The sequence below is a fragment of the Podarcis pityusensis genome (genome assembly GCF_964106645.2).
Source record: "Podarcis pityusensis genome assembly, chromosome: 2".
In the NCBI taxonomy this organism is placed as follows: Eukaryota; Metazoa; Chordata; class Lepidosauria; order Squamata; family Lacertidae; genus Podarcis; species Podarcis pityusensis.
Window position 1 is genome coordinate 35656543 of NC_138029.1, and position 24258 is coordinate 35680800.

The 24258-nt window shown below is 43.1% G+C and overlaps 1 protein-coding gene and 1 long non-coding RNA gene across 4 annotated transcripts in view; one reads left to right on the forward strand and one right to left on the reverse strand.

Annotated features, from left to right (window-relative positions):
- UNK (unk zinc finger) overlaps positions 1–24258 on the forward strand; it is a 51088-nt gene that overhangs the window by 7259 nt on the left and 19571 nt on the right. For 2 of the 3 annotated variants that reach the window (XM_080993700.1, XM_080993701.1), the window contains exons 2-9: positions 14296–14505; positions 14947–15123; positions 16613–16743; positions 16876–17011; positions 18797–18914; positions 20174–20258; positions 22188–22330; positions 23366–23413. In XM_080993700.1, the coding sequence (XP_080849826.1) occupies positions 14296–14505; positions 14947–15123; positions 16613–16743; positions 16876–17011; positions 18797–18914; positions 20174–20258; positions 22188–22330; positions 23366–23413 (1048 nt within the window). Of the gene's footprint in view, positions 1–14295; positions 14506–14946; positions 15124–16612; positions 16744–16875; positions 17012–18796; positions 18915–20173; positions 20259–22187; positions 22331–23365; positions 23414–24258 lie in introns of those variants that run through there. The other variant, XM_080993702.1, reaches the window with a different exon arrangement.
- LOC308470674 lies at positions 13149–22141 on the reverse strand. Its single transcript, XR_013982537.1, has 4 exons — positions 21611–22141; positions 18473–18567; positions 13543–13767; positions 13149–13452 (listed from the first exon to the last, which is right to left on the reverse strand). It is a non-coding gene; the product is annotated as an uncharacterized lncRNA (long non-coding RNA).

Sequence of the window (24258 nt, forward strand, 5' to 3'; positions counted from 1 at the left end):
AGCTAAATGGCACCTTAAACCTAGGTTATAGGTGCAACAATGGAATATCTAGGCACACTTTTTAATAACAAGAATTGTTGTTGTTTAGTCGTGTCCAACTCTTCGTGACCCCATGGTCCAGAGCATGCCAGGCACTCCTGTCTTCCACTGCCTCACGTAGTTTGGTCAAATTCATGCTGGCAGCTTCGAGAACACTGTCCAACCATCTCATCCTCTGTCGTCCCCTTCTCCTTGTGCCCTCAGTCTTTCCCAACATCAGGGTCTTATAACAAGAATACAAAGCTGAAAATTAATGAACTACAGCTAAAATATTATGTTCATTTTTCATATGATCTAGTCCTTCCCCTGCCTACCCCCCTAATATTCTTAAGAGGGTCTCTTCTCTAATCTTCAGAGAGTAGCTGGAAGTAAAAGGTAAAGGGACCCCTGACCATTAGGTCCGGTTGCGGATGACTCTGGGGTTGCAGCGCTCATCTTGCTTTACTGGCCAAGGGAGCCGGCGTACAGCTTCCGGGTCATGTGGCTAGCATGACTAAGCCGCTTCTGGCGAACCAGAGCAGCACCCGGAAACGCTGTTTACCTTCCCGCCGGAATAGTACCTATTTATCTACTTGCACTTGATGTGCTTTCGAACTGCTAGGTGGGCAGGAGCAGAGACCGAACAACGGGAGCTCACCCCATTGTAGGGATTCGAACTGCTAACCTTCTGATCGTCAAGCCCTAGGCTCTGTAGGGAGGCAGAAAAAGGTCTTCCTTTCCTTCCACTCTACAGTTTTAATCTGAAATCTTAGGCACAGTACTGTGCTCAGAGCTCAGAAACTGCTCACGCTGATGAAATTCCGTGTCACAAAATGCGCATAGAACAATGAGAGTTTTGAACACTGCTTTCCACATTATATTAGGGACACTTAAATATGATCAGTTATCATTTTTATGTCTAATTGTCTCATAATGAAACATGGTTAAGATGACTGAGTTCAGACATGCTGATCCACTTCTGGAGCCACAACATACCTGTATCTTCTTTAGAGGTAGATACATATTTTCTTAAGCCTTCGAGATTTTAAAGTTTAGGGGGGATTTTAATCTTGGAAATTAGAAGCAAGTAAATTTCCAATTTTGATAATTGGATAAAGCAAAATAACAACCCAGAGAGAGAGAGTTCTTGTGTCCTTAACCAGCTGTACACCTTATACTGGTTAAAGTAGTTGGGCTTGAAACGGTAGCAACATTTTTTCTCTTTTATAAGATGTTGGAATGTATTGAGAATGGCAGGAATATAATTATGAAGGGGTTGTTGCTGGAATGTAAAAGTAGTTTTTGTATGCCATTTAAAAAACACAAATCTAGAAATTGTGGCTGTGTGAGAAAGATAAAATGTTTAGGCATTGGGCTGTTTGGAATACAAAACTAAACCATGGTTTTGGTGTTACTTAAACAAGCCTAAAGACTGCTCTCGTGCCCCTGGCACACATGATCCCACCTTCCCTTGCATGCCACAACACTTCCTTCCTGATTTTAAGCAAATCATAGTTCATCTCCCCCCCCCCCCCAATAATTTTTTTTGGCAAACTATGGTTTGTGCTTGTGTGTGTCCCAGTTCTGTTATGTAGAAGTAAGTTTGCACTGTGCATTGTCACCAAGGCTATGTATACTTCGCAGAACTTATATTATTATTTTAAAATGTGTAGAAAGGAAACCTAAATCCTGTGTCGACTAAAGCTGGTCTTATTTTTATTTGGAACAGTTTTGCCATTTTATGTTCTCATAAAATTCATTAGACTTCTAATTGTGGAGAGGAGCAAGAAGCTATGCAAGGTACTTATCTCTAGACCACTAGAAAATCTGTTTAACCTCTTGTCAGTTAGGCTGTTGGCTTGTTTCTCTCCAAATAATCAAGGGTTTTAAACCACAATTAAGTTTCAACTATGGTTTAAAGAAGTGGTTCCCAAACTTTTTCGAGCCACCGTCCCCTTGGTTGCATAAAATCAACTCTAGGGCTTCCTACCTTACCCTTCTGTATAAAAAGCATTACTGTACAGTCATACCTCGGGTTACAGATGCTTCAGGTTGCGTTTTTTCGGGTTACGGACCGCCGAAACCCGGAAGTACCAGAACGGGTTACTTCCGGGTTTTGGCGGTCGCGCATGTGCAGAAGCGCCAAATCACAACCTGCGCAGTCGCGCCGCTGCGGGTTGTGAACGTGCATCCCGCAAGGATCACGTTTGCAACCCGAGCGTCCACTGTATTCAGAATAGTGGTTTGCACAAGCCACTAAGGAGTACAATAACACAAAAAAATCAAAACAATAACCATTAATTGCATATTCACTGAAAATGCAATGAAAAATATTTCGTTTAAGTAGTGATGAACTTGATCCAGTGACACCAGTTTTTCGAAGTCATATAGTTATTTACATCTCCAGCACCTCACTGCTGCCCCCGTGCCTCTAAGCTCCCCTCCCAGGTAATCCCACCCACCCCAGAGGGCTGTACTGCACACTATGGGAGCCACTGGTTTAAAGTCATGTGTGAACAAGGCAAGAAAGTGAGTGAAATCATAGAATCATAATACACTCCTGAATTTGCCTTCCTTTTTTGTAACACCACAGATTTGCAATAAAGTTATAAACAAAGGCGTGTCTGCTTGAGGTGATTTAACCCCAAGAGTTCAATCAATGAGTATGACATATTAATTCTATCAGTCAACCATTAGCTCTTCCACTTGCAATCTGCAGAGCAGTTATTAAAAGGGAAAGCCTGAATAAGAGACAGTAAGAGTTTATAAGATGAGAACTATAAGGAGTAAGAAGTGTGAAAAGCAGTGAGATTTCCATGTGAACAAAGCTCATTGTGCTGAACAAGCTGAAGATCAAATGTAGTTATTGGCATGGTATGTTTGTCTCCTTTCATAGTAAAATGATCATGTGAAATATTTGCTTGAGTATTCCCATGCAAAACACTTAACTAGTGGTCTATTTTTATAAGCAAATAGAACAGTGTTGGTGTTAAAAGGATTTCAGTGAGATTTCTAAGTAATGCTTTTTTGGAATTTTGCATCTTGATCTTGGCAACATGTTTCCTTCTAGCCAGGGGACTATTAACACAGAACTCATGACTACCTACAGCAGACTGATTCAGGCGTAGTTTCTGTACCAAACTGAGCAAAACTTACTCCATTGCTGGATGTGGTTTTACTTTTGCAATGTAGCAGCCTGTTTTTACACATGGTCGAGCTGATTAACTTGCTGATTAATAGGGAAGCCTGTTTGGGGCAGTTACCTGAAAATTCTGTTGATTTTAGCAATTAATTTTTTTTCCCTCAGAGAAGCATTTTTGGTTTCATTTTCAGTCAAGGTACTTTGGCTTAACTCTGTTATGAATCTGTCACACTAGGGCTGCAGTATCTAATTAAGTCAATGTGATTATTCAGGAGTTGGCTGCAGGCTACAAGCTTTATACTAAGACAAAATAGCTCACATACTTCCCTGTTCCTGGAGTTGAGGTGGCACCTGGAATCTGTTTACAGAGTTTTGGCTGTAGCATTGGGAAGCATTCTTCAGTATTCTGCTGGAAATAGATATAAGGACTTGCTTATTTTGAATTGCAATTTTATAATTGCACTAAGAATACGTAGTTCTTGAAATGTTTTATTGGCTCTCAAGACCCCAGAAACATAGTCATATGAAACATTTTACAATTTTGCGCTCTGTGTTTTAGTGTGTGTGTGTGTGTGTGTGTGTGTGTGTGTTTTCCCAGAGTTGGGTGGGGATAGAGAATCAAGAAATGTTACAAAATAACAGAATGTCATGGCAGTTGTTACATATGACAGCAGTTAGATGAGAGCTTTATACATTTGTGGCATTGTGTGAACATCTTACTGAATGTTTTCATCTTCTGTTTAGCTACTTTCCTTAATTTTTGTAAATGAGTTATTTAAGGGACTAATCAGTGTCATTATTAATGCCAATACTTCCCCTCCCCCCCCAACAACACCCAGAAGTAGAGTCACTGAGAGTTTGATTGCAGTTTGACATGTTCCTGAAGTGAAGATGTTATAGTGCAAGGCAATACCAGTGAGTTCCACATGATTTGAAAGTTAAACCCAAGAATCATTGGATTTTCACCTGTGTGTGGAAATTATACCTTGGAATATGTTAGACTGGAGCAAAATAAGCATTTCTTATGACCAATTGACAAAGCTGTATTCAAAGGAAGTGAAAGCAAGTGATCAGCACATTCAAAAGCAGTCACATTGAAAATGATCCACTTGGATTTATTCACTTGGATGCAAGAAGCATTGACACCTAGTGCATATTTAAATGCATTCTGCATTCAGGACACCACAGATGAAAAAGCCCTCTCCTGTGTTGACATCTGCCTCATCTCTCCTAGTAGGGGCACTCTACAGAGGGCAGTGGAGTAGAAACATCTTAACAGTCAGACACATTATTTCAGGAGTAGGGTGCCCTTAAGGTACCTGAGTTCTGTCAGGGAACTGCCATCAGTGCTGGAGGGAGAGAGCAAAAGCCAGAGGGATTCCAGAGAGCGTCCAGGGATCGGGAGGAGCAGCCCATCTTCTGGTGAAGAGAATCAGCGTAGCACCAGTGGAGAAGCGGGGCAGATGGGGGAAGCGGCGAGGCAGTCCCATGACTCCTTGCCTGGGACCAGCGGGGAGAGTAGGGGTCCTCCGCTGCCCACGCCCTCCTTGCACAGAAGGCTTTCGCGCAGAGAGAGCAGGAGGAGACTAGGCGTCAAAGAGCTTCTTTGCTGGAAGAAGTTTAAGAAACGCCCACTGACGGATTCTGCCAGCGATTGAGTCAGCCACGGGTGAGTGGCTGTCCGGACAGAAAAGGTTCACTTAGGCAACCCAGCCAGGTGTTTGCACCCCGCCGGGGAGATAAGCACCGGCTTACGCATGAGCAACCCCTAGAACCATTACAGCAATCCGTCAGTCCCTGACGTTGCTTGTGCGCAGCCCCGGAGAGGCAGCACGATGAGCCAAACAGGGCCGGCTGGAGAGACAGAGCAAGAAGCCATGGTGCGAGGTCTGGTCGAGAGGAACCGAGACCTGGAGGCACATGTCGCTACCCTGTCAACGCGGCTGGAGGAGAGGCAGGCTCAGGATGCACAGGTCAGAGACACCCCGATAGCGAGGAAGGTCCCGGGGCTGGTAAACAAGTTTGGTGGAATGCCCCAAGACTACAATGCTTTCCGAACGGAAATTCAATACGCTTTGGAATTGCAGAAAAATGACTTTGCCGATGACGGGGAAAGGGTGGCTTACATTGTTGGACATCTGCAGGCTGGGGCGGGGGAATGGATCAGGCCCTTAATGGCAACGGGGATGATGCATTGAAAGATCTTAAGAAATTCTACCAGGCAATGGACGCAATGTTCTCCAGCGAGGTTGAGCAAAGCATGACACGGAGGGAGCTGATGGAGTGCAAGCAGGGGAGCCTGTCCGTCAGAAACTACTGGTCGCGTTTTGCGATGTTAGTCCACAAGCTCGGGTGGGATCTGGACTCTGAACCAGTACAAATGCTGTTTGAAGCGGGTTTGGACCCCAAAGTGAAAGACGAGCTGTCCAGAGCGCCCCGCCCGCGGTCGATGTATGAACTCACAAAGACTGTGCTTGCGATCGGTATACGCCAGGAAGCGCGGGCTCAGGAGAAGCGGGAGATAAGGGCGGAACGTTTCCATGGCAACCGCATTCCTGAGATGCCGAGGGAGCGTTCCCAGGCGGCGGAGCTGATGGAAATTGATGGAGCGTGCGTGCGCGAAGTTTCAAACGCTAGTGAAGGCCGGAAAAGGGAGGGGAAGGAGTGGAAAACTACCAAGAAGTGTTTCCTCTGTCAGCGGCCAGGACATTTTGCAAAGGTCTGTCCTCAACGGAAAGCCTGGCAAGGCATGATGGGGGCTGCAGGCCACGACGAGAAGGGGGAGGAAGGGCCGGTGCAGGGAAACGACAAAGCCTGGCTGCCAACCAGCAGGGGCAGCAGCCAGGCCAGCAACCAATAGAAGTTCCCCAGCCTGACCCTCCCAAGGCAGCTATAGCCATAGAAGTGGTGCTAGAACTCCCAAATGGGCACCCAGTCAAAGTGGACGGGCTGCTGGATTCTGGCAGCTCGTGTAATTTCTTCAGCAGAGACTTGCTCTGGAGCACCAGCTCCACCTGTTGCCACTAGATTTTCCCTTGCAGGTGACCACCATCGATGGCAGGGAACTACTGGGAGGGGAAGGGACACACCAGACCCCGCCAATGCGGATGAGTGTTTCCAGGCACACGGAAACCATTGCCTTTCACGTGGCCACGCTGACAGGACCCCCAATAATACTGGGAATGAGCTGGCTGGCAACACATGACCCAGTGGTGTCATGGCATCAGCGGTCGCTCACCTTTGGGTCAGCTTACTGCTTAGAACGCTGTCTGGGAGGGAAGGAACCAAGAATGACTGTGGCTGGGGTGGCCCTGGAGGGAAAAGGGCAGGTGCCACCACAATATGCTGATTTGAAGGAGGTCTTCAGCGAAAGGGAGGCAGACAGACTGCCCCCCCACAGGCCATTTGACTGCCAAATCAACCTGCTTCCAGGGGCTCAGTTACCGGTGGGTAAGCTGTATGCCATGTCCGACCGGGAGATGCAGGAGTTGCGGCAGTTTATTGACAAGAACCTGAAGAGAGGTTTCATAAGGGAATCCAAGGCGGTGGGGGGCAGACCAGTGTTCTTTGTGGACAAAAAAGAGACTAATCAGCCCAGATTAGTCGTGGATTACAGGGCCGTAAACCTGGTGTCAGAACCCGTGACTTTCCCAATGCCCAGGATTGACGATATTTTGACACGTGTGAGGCAGGGGAAGATTTTTACCAAGCTGGACCTCAGGGGGGCATACAATCTGATTAGGATAAGGGAGGGGGACGAATGGAAAATGACCATGTTCACCCCCCTGGGGGCTTTTGAGTACTTAATCATGCCATTTGGATTACAATCAGGGTCCGCCTGCTTTCAAGCCTACATGCACCATGTGTTGGGGCCCCTGCTGTACAAGAATTGCGTAGCCTTTTTGGATGACGTCTTAATCTATTCGGACAATGAAACGCAACACGTCAGAGACGTCAGGGAGGTGCTACAGAAATTGAAGAAGAGTTGTGGGTCAAGCTGGAAAAATGCCAATTCCACGCCAGGGAGGTCGAGTTCCTGGGGTACAGGTTGTCAGACAAACGACTGGCCATGGATCCGGGCAAGGTGAAGGCAGTGCTGGAATGGAAGGCCCCCCAAAACAGAAAGGATGTGCAGAGGTTCCTAGGCTTCAGCAACTTCTACAGGAAGTTCATAAAGAACTTTGCTCACTTGACAGCACCCATAACGTATTGTCTTAGTAGCAAAAGAAGTTTGCATGGACAGAGGATGCGCAACAATCCTTTGAAAAACTGAAGAAGGCGTTCGCCTCGGAAGAGCAGCTCCTGCACGTGGATCCGGAGAAGCCCATGAGACTGGAGACGGACGCGTCCGATCACGCGATTGGAGCGGTACTTTTGCAACGCGGGTCCAAGGAGAACTGGAGACCGTGTGCCTTTTTCTCTAGGAAACTGAGCAAGTCGGAGCAAAACTACATGGTGTATGACCGAGAACTGCTTGTGATCTATGCGGCATTCCGGCAATGGAGACATCTCTTGATAGGGGCGCGGCACAAGATCCAGGTCCGAACTGACCACAAGAACTTGGAATACTGGCGGACCGCGCGAGTGCTCAACCAGAGACAGATCAGATGGTCCCAGGAGTTCGCCAAGTTTTTCTTCGAGATACGATACGTGCCGGGAGGGGAAAACGTAAGGGCAGATGCACTCTCCAGGAAACCGGAGTACATGGAAGGAGAGGGGCCACCAGAGACCAGGCACGTGTTCCCCGAGGACTGGTGTGGGGGGGGGGAGCGTTGGTTGGGAAACGAGAAATGGCAGGGCTCACCAGAGTTGGTCCAACAACTGCCAAGGACACCAGATTGGGGAAGACTGTGTAAAGACTGCTGAGCTAGATGAATGTATTTTTTGACTCTGTATAAGGTAGTTTTCTATTGCTGCTGGTTATGAGTCTCATGCTCACACAAATGAACAAACAACTTGTTTCATATTTGATGCAGGAATGCCTTATTAAAGAAGAAAGAAAGTAAGCTGTGGTGCTTAGCCTAAAAATCTATAGTCTCTTGCTTATAACAAAGATTTTTAGGTATCTGGTGGAAAGAGGATTTGGGAGAACAATTAGCTTTCTGAAATGTAATGCTTTCTGTCTACCAGCCTGACTTTCTTAGCAGCTGTACATATCCAGGCATTCCAAAATTCCATTTTGCAACATCTAGCATGCTTTGGTAAGCATTGTGGGTCCCATCTGCTTCCATTGTCTATCAGCTACTGTTCATTCTAGATATCTCACCATGAGGTTTTAGCAGATCCTATTTGCTACTCCATGCATACGGTATGGTTTATTGTCTTAGCTAGCTAGTAATCTTTGACATTTGGGCAGTTGATTCTGCTTTACAGAGCAGGTGAAAGTTTTTGATAAAATTAAATTTGGCCAAGGTGTTGATTCTTAAGCATCAGCAGCTACAAGCCAAACTTCAGAAGAGTTGGCCAGCACTGGCATTTCCACTTAACTGAGACACTGGATCATCAAATATGCACAAGCAGATGGTTAGCCTCATGTTAATTACAGAACACATTTGAGCCAAATTCAGACAGATATTCGTGGTGATTTGCATACTGCAGACTTAAGATTCCTTTTTCCAATGGAAAAGCCCTTGAATGAATGACTTATGCAGCCTACTGGATATTTCTGATAAGGCCATCAGTTCAGAACCAATTAACACTTGGAATAACTTCCTATCACAGGGTTCTAGGCAGCATTTTATATTTTATTGAGATAAGCAGAGGAGTACAACATGTGACTTTGCAATTGCTGTAGGTAGATATGTGTAATGTAAATTAACAATTGGTTCTGTTAAACTTTTATTTCTCTGGACAAAAGTATCGTATACAAAAAAGCACATTTACTTAAACTCTACTTTCAGCTGCCCTTATTTATGATCCTGCAAATGTTCCCTATATAAGCAATCTTACCTATAGGTGAGTGTTCTTGGAGCAGTCTGTGCTATCAAAGGAAGCTGTGGCCTGGAGGTTCTTACTTTTTATCTCTCCAAATGCCTAAATCAGTTGTTCCAAATTGCCGATTTACTTAAAGGATGAGTCCTTTTTTTTTTTTTTTTTTAAATTTTTATTGATTTTACAGAAAAGTTTTAAACAATACAAACAAATAAAAAGACATACAAACATGTATAATTTCATAACCTTTTTTTCATATCCCTCACTTCTCGGACTCCCCCAAGCCTCCCCTTCCTACATCCCAATTTCCAAAATTATTTCAGCAAATTCTAAATAATTTTATCAAATATATTTTTTCTTATTCTTTTCTTCAGCTTAATCTTATGTCGCTGTAATCTCCTTTTCTTTCTCAAAACCTCGACATTTTAACATTCATCAATTTTATAATAGTTCTTAAGATAAATTTTAAATTTCTTCCAATCTTCTTCCGCCGTCTCTTTCCCCTGCTCACGGATTCTGCCAGTCATCTCAGCCAATGTCATATAGTCCATCACCTTCATCTGCCACTCTTCCAAGGTGGGTAGATCTTCTGTCTTCCAATACTTTGCGATGAGTATTCTTGCTGCTGTCGTAGCATACATAAAAAAGGTTCTATCTTTCTTTAACACCAATTGGCCGACAATGCCCAAGAGAAAGGCTTCTGGTTTCTTCGGGAAAGTACATTTAAGTACCTTTTTCATTTCATTATATATCATTTCCCGAGTCCTGGGCTATGTGTCCTGCTCTCATTTGATTAGAGAGAGGCTGTTTGGATGACCTTAATTTTCTGAGGGTCCATTGTGGGTTATGTTCCTGATTTTCAAAGCTGGAGAAACAGTTATTGAACTGAGGCAACAGAGAGTTTTTGTAGCCTGTGAGTGACTAATTTAGCAACTAAGGGAAAATAAAAGAATAAAAAAAGGTGGTGCTGTTCTATAAATGGAATACTTACATACATTTAAAAATAGAGCTTCTTTGGGTTGCTTTTGAGGAAGTAGCATAATTGCAGAATAGTGTGCCTCTCCTACTTGGTTAAGTTGCTGACGTATTAATGTAGTATCAGAAAGAAGTTGTATAGCTGTTCAGGAAGAAGGTCCTGTCATGATTAAGACAATATGCAGTGCTTTAAAACCATATGAACCTGAGAGGAATTGCTGCTGGTTGGCTTGTACCTGCCACTTCTACTTGCTTGATGCATTGAGTAAATATATGTTGAAATTGGGCTAGCTAGTTCAGTTTGAGGTTATCCACAGTAAAACCTAGGAACTGATTACGTTCTCTGAAGTGGAAATGTTAGGATGTATGTTGGGGTAGAAACAATGTACTTATTTCCTTAGGATCCTGACTCTGTGTGATCCTGATTGTATTTTTGTGATAACAGCGGCATGGTCTGAGATATTAAGAAGACAGATCTCCAAGTTGTGGACCTAAGACTTTCTGTGATTAAGAAATAATCCATTCTGGAGTAATTTTTTTGACTTTGCATGCTCTCACTCAATCCAAGACTCATTATGTGAACAGCCCTCTCTCATGCAAGGAAGCCTTTGGGACACATGTCTGATAACTACTTAGTATGTGGCTTAACTACTTGGTTTGTGGAAGGAAACTCTGTTTTTGAGCCTGTGCTCATGTAGTAAAATGGATATGTGGGCATTCTTTACACATGATGGTGTATATTTGTACAATATTTGTGTACTCCTTTTCTGCTGTAATATTTCTCAAAGCAGTTCCCAATAATAGAACTGGATTTATAGACAGGTCATACTGCCTTGGCAATTCCGAATTGCAGGTGCTGTCAATGGGATCATGTGATTCCTTGTTCTGCCCCTCTCAAAGGTGGTGGTGACAAAGAGAGGTCCTAGTAGCAGATGTTTTTCAGAGTCCTAGACTGATACCTTTTGAGAGAGGAGACCACACACATGTGCATGCCTTGTAGTGTTCACCTCACCTTTCATTGTATTTTGTGGAGTATCTAGAATTCTGAAGTTGTGTGGCAGACCCTTTTTTTAAAAAAAGTATTTTTATTAAAGATTTCTTGGTTTACAAAAGTATGTGCAATGTCTCTTTTTTCAAGTTACATTTTCTTGATCAGTTTCATTTGTTGAGACATTAGTGTTACATTAGGAAGAAAAGGGGGAAAGAGGTGGAGGGGGAATGGTGAGTGGGGTTGGGGTTGGGTGGCAATGTTTCTATTTTACTTAATGTGTGTGGGGGGGGGTTGTGTCAGCATCACTTGTGCAGGTTCTCTTTGCTATTTGCTTGTGTTCCTTTAGTGGTGAGAGAGGTTGGGGTTGGCCTAGAGTGTGATTGTTTATTTGTGATTGGCTGTGGTGAACTTTGTTTTCATGTGTGAGTGGGGTGGGTGAATGTTTTGGATCAGCTTAGCCAAATTGATTCATATGCTGTTGGTGGATTCTTGTCGTTGTCTTGTTGGGCTGTGTATGTGATAAAGGGGAGCCATACCGGGGTGAAGGCGTCATCTTCTATTTGTCCCCATATCAGTTTCAGTTTATTGGTTAATTTTTCTAGTAAGGCTGTTTCCCATGCTATTTGGTACCATTGGTCCATGCTTACTCCTGACATGACTCTCCAGTGTCTGGTTATGATGTTTCTGGCTGCTGAGAGTAGGTGGGTTATGAGTTCTTTGTGATGTGTGGGCATTATTGTCTTGGAAGAGGCAGACCCTTTCTTCATACCCTGCTTGAAACTTAACTTCAGTTCTGGGCGACAATACAGGATTTATTCAGGTTTCTGAGCCCTGTTGGCTGGCTGGCTGTTTTTATAAAAAAAATTGTTTGCATTATTTGGAAGAAGTTGCTAATGAAAGAATTCTGTGTTTGCAAAAAGGCTGGCATGTAGCTCAGTATAATGTGTGGCATAGTGCGTCCTAGCAGCTGTTGCACCATAAACTTAAATATGCTTACCCATTGAAGGCCCAGGGGTATTCTGTATGCTTTTATCGGCATAGAGTTGATACCTTTAGGGGTCATGCTAAAATAAAATTATTTATCGTCAATAGTGAATGTTTAATAATGCAATTTCTGGTACAGACCCAAACATTCAAGAAGAAATCTGCTGCCTTGTTCTCAGCAGATTTCTCCAGCTGCAGCTGAAGTACCATTGGTTCTGACAGTAATCTTTTAGTGCTAGTAATCACACACTCCACGCTAACAGTTTTTATAGTAATAGCCAGTGCTTGAGAATCCAAAAGTAATAATTCAACTGAAATAGTGTGAAATGGATTAGATGCTTTCAATTATTTCATGTGAATAATTTCAGGCATTCATTCGGCAGTGAAGGAATGTCTGCTTAAGGGGTTTGAGGGTTTCTGTTTGTGTGTTCCTTTGTTTTGTAACTGACCCAGTATTTTCTTAGGAGAGTTCAAGTACATTTACCTATACAAGCACATGTGTATGCATGTGCTCGCATAAGAATTGGATAGGACTGTATCTAAAAATACTGTCATCTTATTTAATATTTAACCAGTTTTCTAAACGTGCAGGCAGCCCTTTTCCCAATAGGATAGAAAATGAAACTGAACTGATTGTGGTGGCTACGTTTTTAGTGTTTTCTTCTGTAATCCAAGTTTTAAAGAAATGGCTTTGGTTACATTTATCTCAGTGCCTTAGATAAATCAGCAGCTTCTATATTTCAGTTTTTTATGGTAAGTTGTTTTGGAAGTTGAATGGAACCTTTTCCGGAAGTCCGTTCAACTTCCAAAACGTTCGGAAACCAAAGCGTGGCTTCTGATTAGCTGCAGGAAGCTCCTGCAGCCAATCGGAGGTAGCGGAAGCCCTGTCAGACGTTTGGGTTCCAAAGAACATTCGCAAACCGGAGCACTCACTTCTGGGTTTGCAGCGTTTGGGAGCCAAATGGTCCAAGTACTAAGGCATTTGGGATCCAAGCTACGACTGTATAGCCAGGAAGGTGGCATACATAAAGTGTGCTGTGCATCAGGGGAATAACAAAGTTCTGACAAGGGTGATTATACTTAAAGGTTTGCTTCCCCACACAGTCATTTAGCAGGGGCAAAACTAAACTTTATTTCGCCTGGGTCAAAGACCCAGTTTGGCACCCCATGCACATTTGCATGCGTACACACACAGGTTGGGAGCCTCGATGGTGCTTCTCTGGAGGCTTCAGCTGGGGCAAAAAACCTGGCTAGCCCCCCCTCCCCCGGTAGCTACGGCTCTGTCTTAAATTGGGTCCAATTAGTACACTTTCTTGTTCTCCATCAACTCCCATTTTCTCCTTGTGGCCTCTCATTTTGAGTTATAGCAGATCCATCCAATACCAGTGTGGTGTGTTCAGGTCCCGTGCCACTGTGATAACAGCAAGAGGAGTGTTAAAATTTCTAAAGAAACACCAAAGTTCAAAAAGCTTGTATTCTGCTCCCCCTGGCCCTTACTCACACACATGCATCTTTGGATTCAAGCCATAGTGAGTTCAGGCTGCAGGAGAGGGGCTTTTTGCTGGTGGCACCCAGGCTTTGGAACACCCTCCTGAAGTAAGTAAGACTGGTGCTAACACAATCCTCATCCCAGGGAGACTATTGAACTCCTGAATCCCTGCGTTGAGGCTGTTTGGAACAACTGAGGGGGAACAAGATGAACCTTAATCCGGATAAGACAGAGGTCCTGTGGAAGGAAAAACATACACTTTTGTATGGAAATTTGTAACTGATTCTAGAAGGGGTTGCACTTCACCTGAACGATCAAGTTCACATTTTGTGAATACTGCTAGAATCCATGCTAAATGGGGATGATGAGGTGGCAGCTGTGGCTAGGGGTGCTTTTTCCAGTTTTGGCTGGTTTGTTAGCTGAAACTCTACCTGGAGAGAATGGATGTTGCCTCAGTTATCTATGCACAAGTAAGTATCTAGGCTGGACAACTGCAATGTACATGAGGCTGCTTTTAAAAGTGGTTAAGAACCTTCAACTGGAACAAATAAAAGTTGGTTGGGGCTGGGTGGTTAAAGCGCTTTACGCCTACATTATACCATCTGCACTGTCCCAATGTGTTTCTGAACCCAAATTAAAGTGCTGGTGATAATCTTAAAATCCCTAATCAGTTTGGGACTGGGTTACCTACAGGACTGTGCATGGGATGGAACCTCTGAATCTACCTTGTGGGCTCTTCTCAGGCCAGTTTCTTTCTTTTTACAGATACCTGAAGGAATTCCGCACAGAGCAGTGCCCACTCTTTGTACAGCACAAGTGTACTCAGCATAGGCCCTATACATGCTTCCACTGGCACTTTGTCAACCAGCGTCGCCGCCGGTCTATCCGCCGTCGGGATGGCACCTTTAACTACAGTCCTGACATTTACTGCACCAAATACGATGAGACCACAGGGATCTGTCCAGAAGGAGATGAGTAAGTTACTCAAGGCTGCATCTAACTTGACCAGATGGAGGTTCCAGCCTGCACTTTCAGAGAGGAGAGAATTCAACAATTCAGCTTTTTAAAAATCATGCAGAAGAACCCATGAAGAAATGTGGAAACGCTGCAGTGGAAACTTGAACAAAAAATTAATTATGATTGCACCACACCTATATATCCCCTCCCCCCCAAATGAAGGCTGTAATTCAAAGGTTTTTTTGCTCTGGAATAATCCTAGAGAAATTAGTGAGGTTTATTTTAAAATTAATGGCCTGAGGATCGTTTCCTCGTTTTAGATCCTTATTTTACAAAGGAGACAAATGGGAAAAAAGTGCTGGATTTGACAACCGTGAGGACTAAAAAGAATTTCTTGTTGGGCAGCATGTTTCAGCCTTTGAGTTTCTACGAGCTCTCTTTTCCCCCCCTCCCCTGTAGGTGTCCATTCCTGCATAGAACTACTGGTGACACAGAACGTAGATATCACCTGCGCTACTACAAAACTGGAATCTGCATCCATGAGACTGACTCGAAAGGAAACTGCACCAAGAACGGTCTCCACTGTGCTTTTGCTCATGGGCCCCATGACCTCCGCTCTCCAGTTTATGATATCAGGTTAGTAGAGGATGAAGTTCCTTGTCTGCAGAAGTATGCTTGCTAAGCCAAAATGGAACAGATCACAGTACAAAATGCTGCTGAATGTGTAGTGTTTAGCATCAGACGTATGATGGTGTTCTGTTTTCTCTCTTCCTCCCCCCCTGCCCCCCCACCCTACACAAAAGAATATGTTATATACAATCCTTTAAGGCCGTTTCCTGTGACTTTTTATGCATCACAAGGTGACTTGGGCAAGTATCTTGGTGCCAGGAGCCCCATTATTGTGAATGGGTTTAATATAAGCCATATTATTGCTAAGCCTCAGCCATTGCCCTCACTAGACATAAGATAGTAAGGTGGCTAGGAAGAGGTTAAATCTGCCCCCCCTCCCTCTATACCCCCCCAGGCATATCTCCACCACCAGGTGACTGTCAAAATCACCTATCAGTTTAAAGAAAGGGATGGTATGACTTTAATTTCTTAGAACAAGATTTGCATAGACACAAGCAGCCTAAGTGTATGTAAGATTGGGTGAAACTGGACATTGGCAGCAAACACTGGTCTAGGAATTCTGGTCACCCCCATACATCTGTGAAACAGAGGGAGAGGACATGATTCGCAGGGAAGATGCTATGGTATGGGAATATGCTCTGAGAAAAAACCCTTTTTTTTCTATCCACATTTCACCATAGTCTACAACCACTTTATCTGTTTTGTCCCACAATGCAGCAGATGCATATCTGAGTCCCATGACTAGGGAGGGAGTTGCAGTGGGAAAGTGGCAGTAGGGGAAGGATTAATTACCCTTCCCCTGCCTGCTGCTTCTTCCCTGCAGATCACACCCTCCCCCAGCTGATGTATAGTTGTGTGTTACTGACTGGGGTTCCCAGCCCTGAGTTTGCAACCAAGTGTCTCTTTCAGCCCTTAGAGGTAAATATCATTTCATTAAATGTATGGGAGAGCATGTTTAAAGAGATGTTAACATTAGACCTAAGGTATTCTTTCCAATAGTTCTGTAAGATGAAAATACTTAAGTTTAGGAAATAGACATTGTATTTGTTCTATTTATGTTATGGCTATCGAAAGGGAATATGTGAAGCATGCTAGGAGTTTACGTGAGTTTGTTTTGGGAGGTGGGGAGGATTAATTATGCTATATTAACTTGCTGGAGGCACACCAGTTGAGATTCAACCAGGATCTTATTTTACCTTCTTCATGAAGCACCATGCCCCTGCGTGCAAATAAGTGTGTGTGTTGTATAGGGGATTAATAGAACAACAGTGGAAAATGGGGTGCAATATGTCTTGTAGGAGTTTTCTCCAAAATAGCAGGAGGACAGAGTGCTCATACAAATCCTGAATCTCTAAAAGTGGGCTTAGCAAAAAAAGAAATAAAGAATAAATGTATGGGAATTCCTGCATTGTGGCAACTCCTATCTGGTAGACACACATCTCTTTCTCTGAATCTTCTCTGCCTGCCTATTGTTCATTTAACTCTGTTCCCTAAGGGAGCTTCAGGCCATGGAAGCTTTGCAGAATGGTCAGACTACATCAGAGGGTGGCATAGAGGGTCAGTCTGCAGTTGCCGCTAGCCATGCTATGATAGAGAAAATACTCAGTGAAGAGCCAAGGTGGCAAGGTGAGTTCCTTAGGGTCTTACATAGGGCTGTCCATTGTTCTTGGACTGCCCGCTCCTCCTATCACAAGGTTCTTCATGTAGGAAGCAATATGCTTGTCACCGTGAATTAACCAGCCACACCTGTCTTCACAGACACAACATATGTTTTGGGAAACTACAAAACAGAACAATGTAAGAAGCCCCCACGTCTCTGTCGCCAGGGTTATGCCTGCCCTTACTACCATAATAGCAAAGATAGAAGAAGGAGCCCCAGGAAACACAAATACAGGTACAGTGCCTCAAGATCTGGTGTTTTGGAAGGGACCAGTAGTTTTGAGTTTTCTTCAAACCTATTGAACCCATTTATGTGATTACTTCCTTTGTTAAGACATGGATTGTAGTAAAACAAATGGTTCTGTTTATTACAAGTGGGTCCCAATCAAATACTACTGTGTGTTCAAGGTTGCAGTTCTCAAGTCCAGGGGTGAGAACCGCAGGTGCAAGCACCAAATGTGACCCTCCAGGCCTCTCTGTCCCAACCCTCAGGACTCTCCCTGTTACCCTATTTCAGGCACCCCTCAATGGCCCTGCTTTGCACCTTCCTCGAGTGCTTTTGCCTTGCTGGAATGTGTCCTAGAGCTGTGATAATGCCTCCTACTTGCATAGATTGAGAAATGCATGTAGGTGTATAGCCATCTCTGACTTTTGCATGGCTGGAATATAGCCTACTGCACAAAGGTAAGTCACATCCATTGAACTACCCACTTTTTGCTTCTGCCTACACAACTATCATGGAAACCTCAGAAAGTTGCCCAGGAGGAAATGCAGCTGGAAAAGACTGGAAAAGGTTCTCCACCCCTGCATTAGTCCAGTTGAAAGCAATACATTTCCTTCAAAGTTACGCTTTAAGGATTAGTTCAGATATTGTTTTTGAGAGGAATAAGGGCTGCTGGGTTGTGTGTATACTTCTGGCAACTGTTAATACTGAAAGTGATCCTAATTTTATATTTAAGAAAATGTTTTGGGGCAGTTTCTTAACACTGGTTACTTGTTTTTATGCAACCTCTGAGTGTTCAGAATGGGTGGTGGTGAGAGCACCCTTAATTTTTGTAGCTGGGGTAAGCTATTTTGCTATTTCTCACTGTTCAAGCATCTAGATACTAAAAATGTGGGTTTTAAGCAATATAATATAATATATAATATGGGTGATGAGAACACTTTTTAATCTTCTAGCTTAGAAAGTTTTGCTCTTTTATTTTTCTCTGTTGTGATTTTCTTGTCTTACATCGTTCTGTTTGATTAATTTATCGCCTTTTATCATACTTCATTTTTTGTTGTATTAATATGCCATTCACCACTTTGGAGCAAATTACTGTTGTTGTTAATAATATTAGTAGTAGTGCTTAAAGGTAGTACTTGTTGAGACGATATAACTTCAAAAACTGGTGCCGGAATTCTACTGCTGTTCTCTTCCTTCCTTTTTCCTTATGTATCATGTCTATTAGACTCTGTATCTTTTGCTTTATAGCAACATAGAATTTGCTTTATAGCAACATAGTGCTAGGACAGTTTTCAGAGTGGGAATCTCTAGTTTTAAAGTCCTTCCTTGTGAAAATTGTGTTACACATTGAGACTTAATATTTCAGATAGAAAGGCCATGTGAAAAGGTATCTCTCTGAGATCACAGGTTTCCATTAAACTCCCACACTTCATGTTCAAACTGTATTTCAAGTGTTGCTCAGTTTGTTACCTTGTCTCCTGCTGTTGTGTGCTTTCCTCTTCTGTGGGGGCTGAAGAAGACGACAGTCTTGAAACCCACCAGCTTCTGTCCTAATTCAATGTGACCTGAAATCATATGTATTTAGCTCTGCATAATGAAGTAAAACCTTTCACTGCCTTGGGAAAAGCTACATTGCAGGTAGCTAAGGTATTCAATGTGCAGAAGTAAGTGGCAGGGATATCTGGAAGCAGTAGACTGGGCATCCCTGTTTGGGACAATGAGATAAGTTTATTTGATGGTACCGAGTTGGAATTGGGTTACTTATTCTATACCATTGCTGCCTTCTTTATGCAGGTCATCCCCATGCCCCAGTGTGAAACATGGAGATGAGTGGGGAGATCCCAGTAAGTGTGACAATGGAGATGCATGCCAGTACTGTCACACCCGCACAGAACAACAATTTCATCCAGAGGTACAGTGAGCAACCCTTCCTGTTGGCTGCCTGGCTAGATAAATGGAGGGGCTCCAGGGTTTATATGTGCTGATAAACAGTAACACTTCTAATAAAAAGTACAATAAGAACACTGGAAGAGAAAGAATCCAAGGGGTCCTGAGGAGCTGAAATTGCTTGAGATCTTGGATTCTTCACCCATAAGTGCTCCTATTGCCATCTAGACATGCTGGGAAGAATGTTTCCTTGGACATTGAGAGTACAGCTGGCAGGGGCTGCAGGAACCAAGGTGAGGGGCCAAATGGGGCTTGATGGTTGGATGTAGGAGAGTGAGAAAATATGGAGTGGAAGCCTAGAAGACACAAGAGGCTGAGGGAGGTGCATGAGATCTAAGTAGTACCCTGAAGGGTTAGGCTGACTCCTTGTCTTGTTTTTCTGAATTTGAGACATAATTCGTCCAAAATGCGAAAAAAGAATTTTTACTGTCTTATAAGGTATTCAGAGCAAAGTCAGAACAGTGATGGGGAACTAAATGTCATGAAGGCTTTCAAAGTTGGAACAGAAGGTGTGATGAATTTGGGAACTGACACCTTCCTCCTGTGCATACAAGGACAGCAGAGTTAGTCTTAGTGTACACAACCCTTATCATAAGAAGACCATGTGTTTTCTAACAACATTTGATGTTACTGTTGGGACATGGCTGCCCTGTCTATCAGCAGGATCCTTTCAAACTCTAGTTAAACATAGTTGAAGCAGTTCAACTATGGTTCCTTTCCTCTTTCCCCAAAGACTGCTGTTCTGGCAGCATTGGGTGGTAGGGGATTTGGGAGTGATTCCCATGGATCCATATACACATGGAAACACTTCTCCTGAATGGATACTATACACTTCTTTTGCTCAAATGTTTCCATGTGATCTGATTCTGGATCCTTAGATAGAGCCAGTGTATGCACAGGACCATCATTCAGTAAGTTCCAAGAGTCATTAAAGCTGCAGTCCTATACACACTTATATGGGAGTAAATCCACCCAAACTTTTGAGTAGACGTGCAAAATATTGTGATGAAGTTCTAATCAACTGTATTAATTATCAATGGTAATAATGCTAAAAGTAATTCTGTGAATGTCAAATATAATTTGGGATCAGAGTTATATGTAAAGCATAACTGAGGCACATCAAACTCAGTTGCATTTCTTGGTATAGTTCTATTTTTTTAAAAAAATCATTATAGATAACTATGTGTGCTCACTTGCATCACATTTTGTGCTTCCTCCCCCCAGATCTACAAATCAACAAAATGTAATGACATGCAACAGTCTGGCAGCTGCCCCCGAGGACCCTTCTGTGCCTTTGCACATGTAGAACGTAGGTGGTCTTATCTTTATCTAGCAATAAAGTGTAAGCTGTGAGAGAAGTGTCATCCTGGGTTCAAAGTGGGACTTCATTTGCTGGATCAAGCAAAATTCAAAACAAATTACCCCCCTCCCCTCAGCAAGTCATGGGAAAGAATTCAAAAATAAATATTCCAGTGGATTTTATTTTGTGTGTTGTATCTTTTACTTTGGAAAAGACGCTTTAGCCACCAGATGGTGTGCGCTCTAATTGCATTTCCTCAAAATTAAGTGACACCCAGTGGCCACTCAAGGTATTGTACAGTTTTAAGTTTTGCTGTGGGCATTTTGGGCTGCTGGTTTGTAATTTGCCTGCCTGAGGCTGTGAACACACAATTTCTTTCTGCGGAGCAAAGGAAAGAACTCATCTGTTGTAGTATTTGACCTGATCCTTTCATGAAGGAGTTTTCTGCTTTTGAGATTTCTTTTTAAGAAGCCAGATCAATGTGGCACAGATCACTTGGTTGGAGTCTTAGAAATGATGGGCAAGAATTTTTGGACACTTGATCAAGACATATTTCATAGAGGGAGGAGCAGTGATAGGATTTTCCTCTTCAGCAAGGCACTGGTGAGTATGGATGGGGGGATCTGTGACTCCCCAGGTGCTGTTGGACTTCAACTCCCAGCCTGGTCAGTGGTTGTGAATGATGGGAGTTGTTATTCAACCACGTCTAGTGGGGCACAGATTCACCACCCCTGCTGTAGCTCAACACTGGCATTAAAAGTGAAATAAGCAGTGTCTTGCCCTAACCTGAAATATGTAAGAAGAAAGCTGAAATGGTTTTTGAACTACCCACCCTCTGCAAATCACTTTGGAGGAATGAAGGTGAAGCCACCTCCACAAATCCAGTCTGAATCGGTGAAGGTCCTCTCCATTCAACCCTAACCCTAACCCTAACCCCACCCAGATCTTGTTTGCTGAGCTGAAGACTGGATCTACTTCATATTCTTTCCCTTCCAAGTGCCCCAGACATTTTAGGGTGGGCTTGCCACGCAGATTCAGAACAACTGTTAACAGCTCTTGTTTCTCCATACATAACATATTCTGCCATATGAATTGTCTAGTTTGCTCTATTGGGAACATGGGATCTTTCCGTACGTAAAAAAATCAATTCTAGTGTTCTGAAATCAAATCAGTATACTAAGGTCTTTCTGTCTCCATTCCAAAACAGAGGGATAACAACTGGGAAAGGGCTATTGCCTTTAGGCATCACATCATGGGCGTAGCCAGGATTTATTTCAGGGAGGCAGACTTTATGTTGCGGGGGGGGGGGGCAGAACCAAGTTATCTGCAACACAATTGTTTTTATTTATTTATTTACTTACTTTGGGTGGGACAGCTGCCCCCCTGGCTCCCTGGCTACAGCCATGCCTCACACCTGGGCTTTCCAGAAGTATATGGTTGGACATAGTTGGAAATAGAATGCTGGACTGTGTAGACAGTTGGTCTGATCCAAGAGGGTTGTTGTTATAGTCTTACGTTCTTCAGGCTATGATTCTAAGCAAGCATATGAAAGAAAACATCATTGAAATTGTAAGCTTGCTTACCTAGTAAATATGCTTAGAATTGGAGTGTTAGTCATCACCATCAAGGTATTCTTAGCCATCATTGAACATTAGAGATGGAAACCCTGATTCAGTAGGTCTTTTGAATGAATAGTTACATCTGTCATTGCTTTAAGAGTGTAATTTATAATTTTAGGAAAAGCTAAGACACTCAAGGCAACAAACCAAACATTTATCAACTTTGTCTTATGAAAACTTTCTGTTATTTCTGTGCTGGTATGAGGATTGCTGCAAATAGATACGGATCTATGGAACCTCTGCACTTAGGAGAGCCATAAGATCCATTTTCATTTTTCTGCATACATTGTGTCATGTTTTTGTCTTGCATTTCTTACAGAACCTCCACTTAATGAAGAGTTACAATCAACATCCTCTGTTTCCAGTCCTACACAAACAGGCCCTGTAATGTATATGCCCTCGGCAGCAGGCGATTCTGTTCCCGTTAGCCCTTCTAGTCCACAAGCCCCAGACCTTAGCAATGTACGTAGAAATTTTGAAAGTTCTTCACTTTGTAGGTTTTTACTGCAGACTTCTCTAAATATGAATGGCTTCTAGAAGAAGAAGCTGACCCCTCGGACTCAATTACATTGCGTTAAGGAAATGGTGCCTATATTTTCCCCATAAAATTTACTTTGAATTTGTGGGAGTTGGCAGAGCACTGGGATGCAAAACAGGTTTCCATCTGTGAGCTGAGATTTTGAAGGAACATAGTGGCATGGGTTTAAATCACAACTGCCACTTTCAAACTGGATTAGACAAGCTGAGCTGCTTTAAATTTACTTGGAAGTCATTTTCAAGCTGCCATATGGAGCAGCCCAAGGCTTTTCTGTGAAATTTAATACTGTTGTAATGCTCCCTGCTTAGAATTTGTCCCATTTGGGAAGTACTCTTTCTTCATCTGAAAATGACTGCTTCTAGAACACCTATTCAAATCATTAAAATGTTTGCATGGTTTTGCTTTTCTCCTCTTGAATAAAGTGCTCCAAGCATAAAAGGGAAAGTTCAATCTCTTGTTGTGGGTGCTGAGCTCTCTTGTATAGGTCTCATCTGAATTGCTTACCTTGTGAATAGTGGCAGCTGCTCCTAACTAAATGTTTGGGAATACAGCTTTGGAGTTTGTGTACTATGATATGTTTGAAGAATTTAACCTGGGGTAGTTGCCCTCTGTTTTCATGTTAAGCTAAAATTAAGCTGTAGTTATCCCTTGGGAGAGTCTTGCATATTTCTAGTGAATCATATCAAGTCACTGTTTAGAAGTAGACATCCTGCTGTCTAGTGGCAAGCTCACACTCTCACCTTTTGGCGAGCAAATTGTAATGTCTCCTTCCAAGTCCACCTGCTTTTGTCATACTGAAGCACCCTTTGTCTGTTGTTACTTCAGCCTGCTCAGCTGTGTATGTAGGCTGCAAGCCGAGTGAATGATGTTTTAATTATGCCTATTACGTATGACTGATTAAAGCTAAATAAATTGCTCATCCCACATATTCTGTGTTATGTCTTTGTCTTTGACTGTAGGTATGGAATAAACCAGGAACTCTGCCAACTAGCCCCACTTCTACTACAGTAAGTATCTACTCTAACTGGGGAGAGAGAGCATTACAGAACCTGTGCTGGTTGAATGAAAATTGTCATTGTAAGAGGCTCCCAAGAGTCCCCTCTTCCTTAATTCAAGCCTCATCTGTTTTACATTTCGAAACAGTTGTTATGTATGCCACAGTCCTGTATGTTTGCAGATCAGTAGCTCCCAGCCAACATGGCTTGTTATACCTCCACTGTTGGGAGACAGTATGCTTCCGAATACCAGTTGCTGGGAATTGCAGATAGGCAGAATACTGTTGTGCTCATATCCTGCTTGCAGGCTTCCCACGGGCATCTGGTTGTCCACTGTGAGAGCAGGATGTTGTGCCAAATGGACCATTGACCTGATCCAGCAGGCTCTTCCAATGTCCTTACGGTCAGAATATGGCGTTGGGCACATAATTTAGATTCCCTAAAAGTTTCTAGTCCTTATGATTATGAATATGCACATAAACATGTCCTAGCAACTCAAGTACAGAATTCCTGACAAAGCACTCGGCTATTAAACATTTTGTCCTGAAGATACTCTCCTTTTCTTTTGTCCATGGTTCTTTAGCAAAGCAATCTTGAATGGCTGCATATGTAAAAAACAAAGCTGAGTGGCTTCTGATAATTTGGAAGTTCTCTGTCCCAGTTGTGCATAAATACTAAAGAACTCTCATTTTTCTCATTGTTGTGATGGGTCCATTAACCATAGTTGTTTATGACAGGGAAGGATGGGAAGCCCCCAATAAGAGTGATGCAATCAAACATTTCAAAAACAGTTTTAAGATGCTTTCAATTCTGTATTTGTAAGCTGCCTTAAGCATTTTTCTACGGAAAGGTAGGGT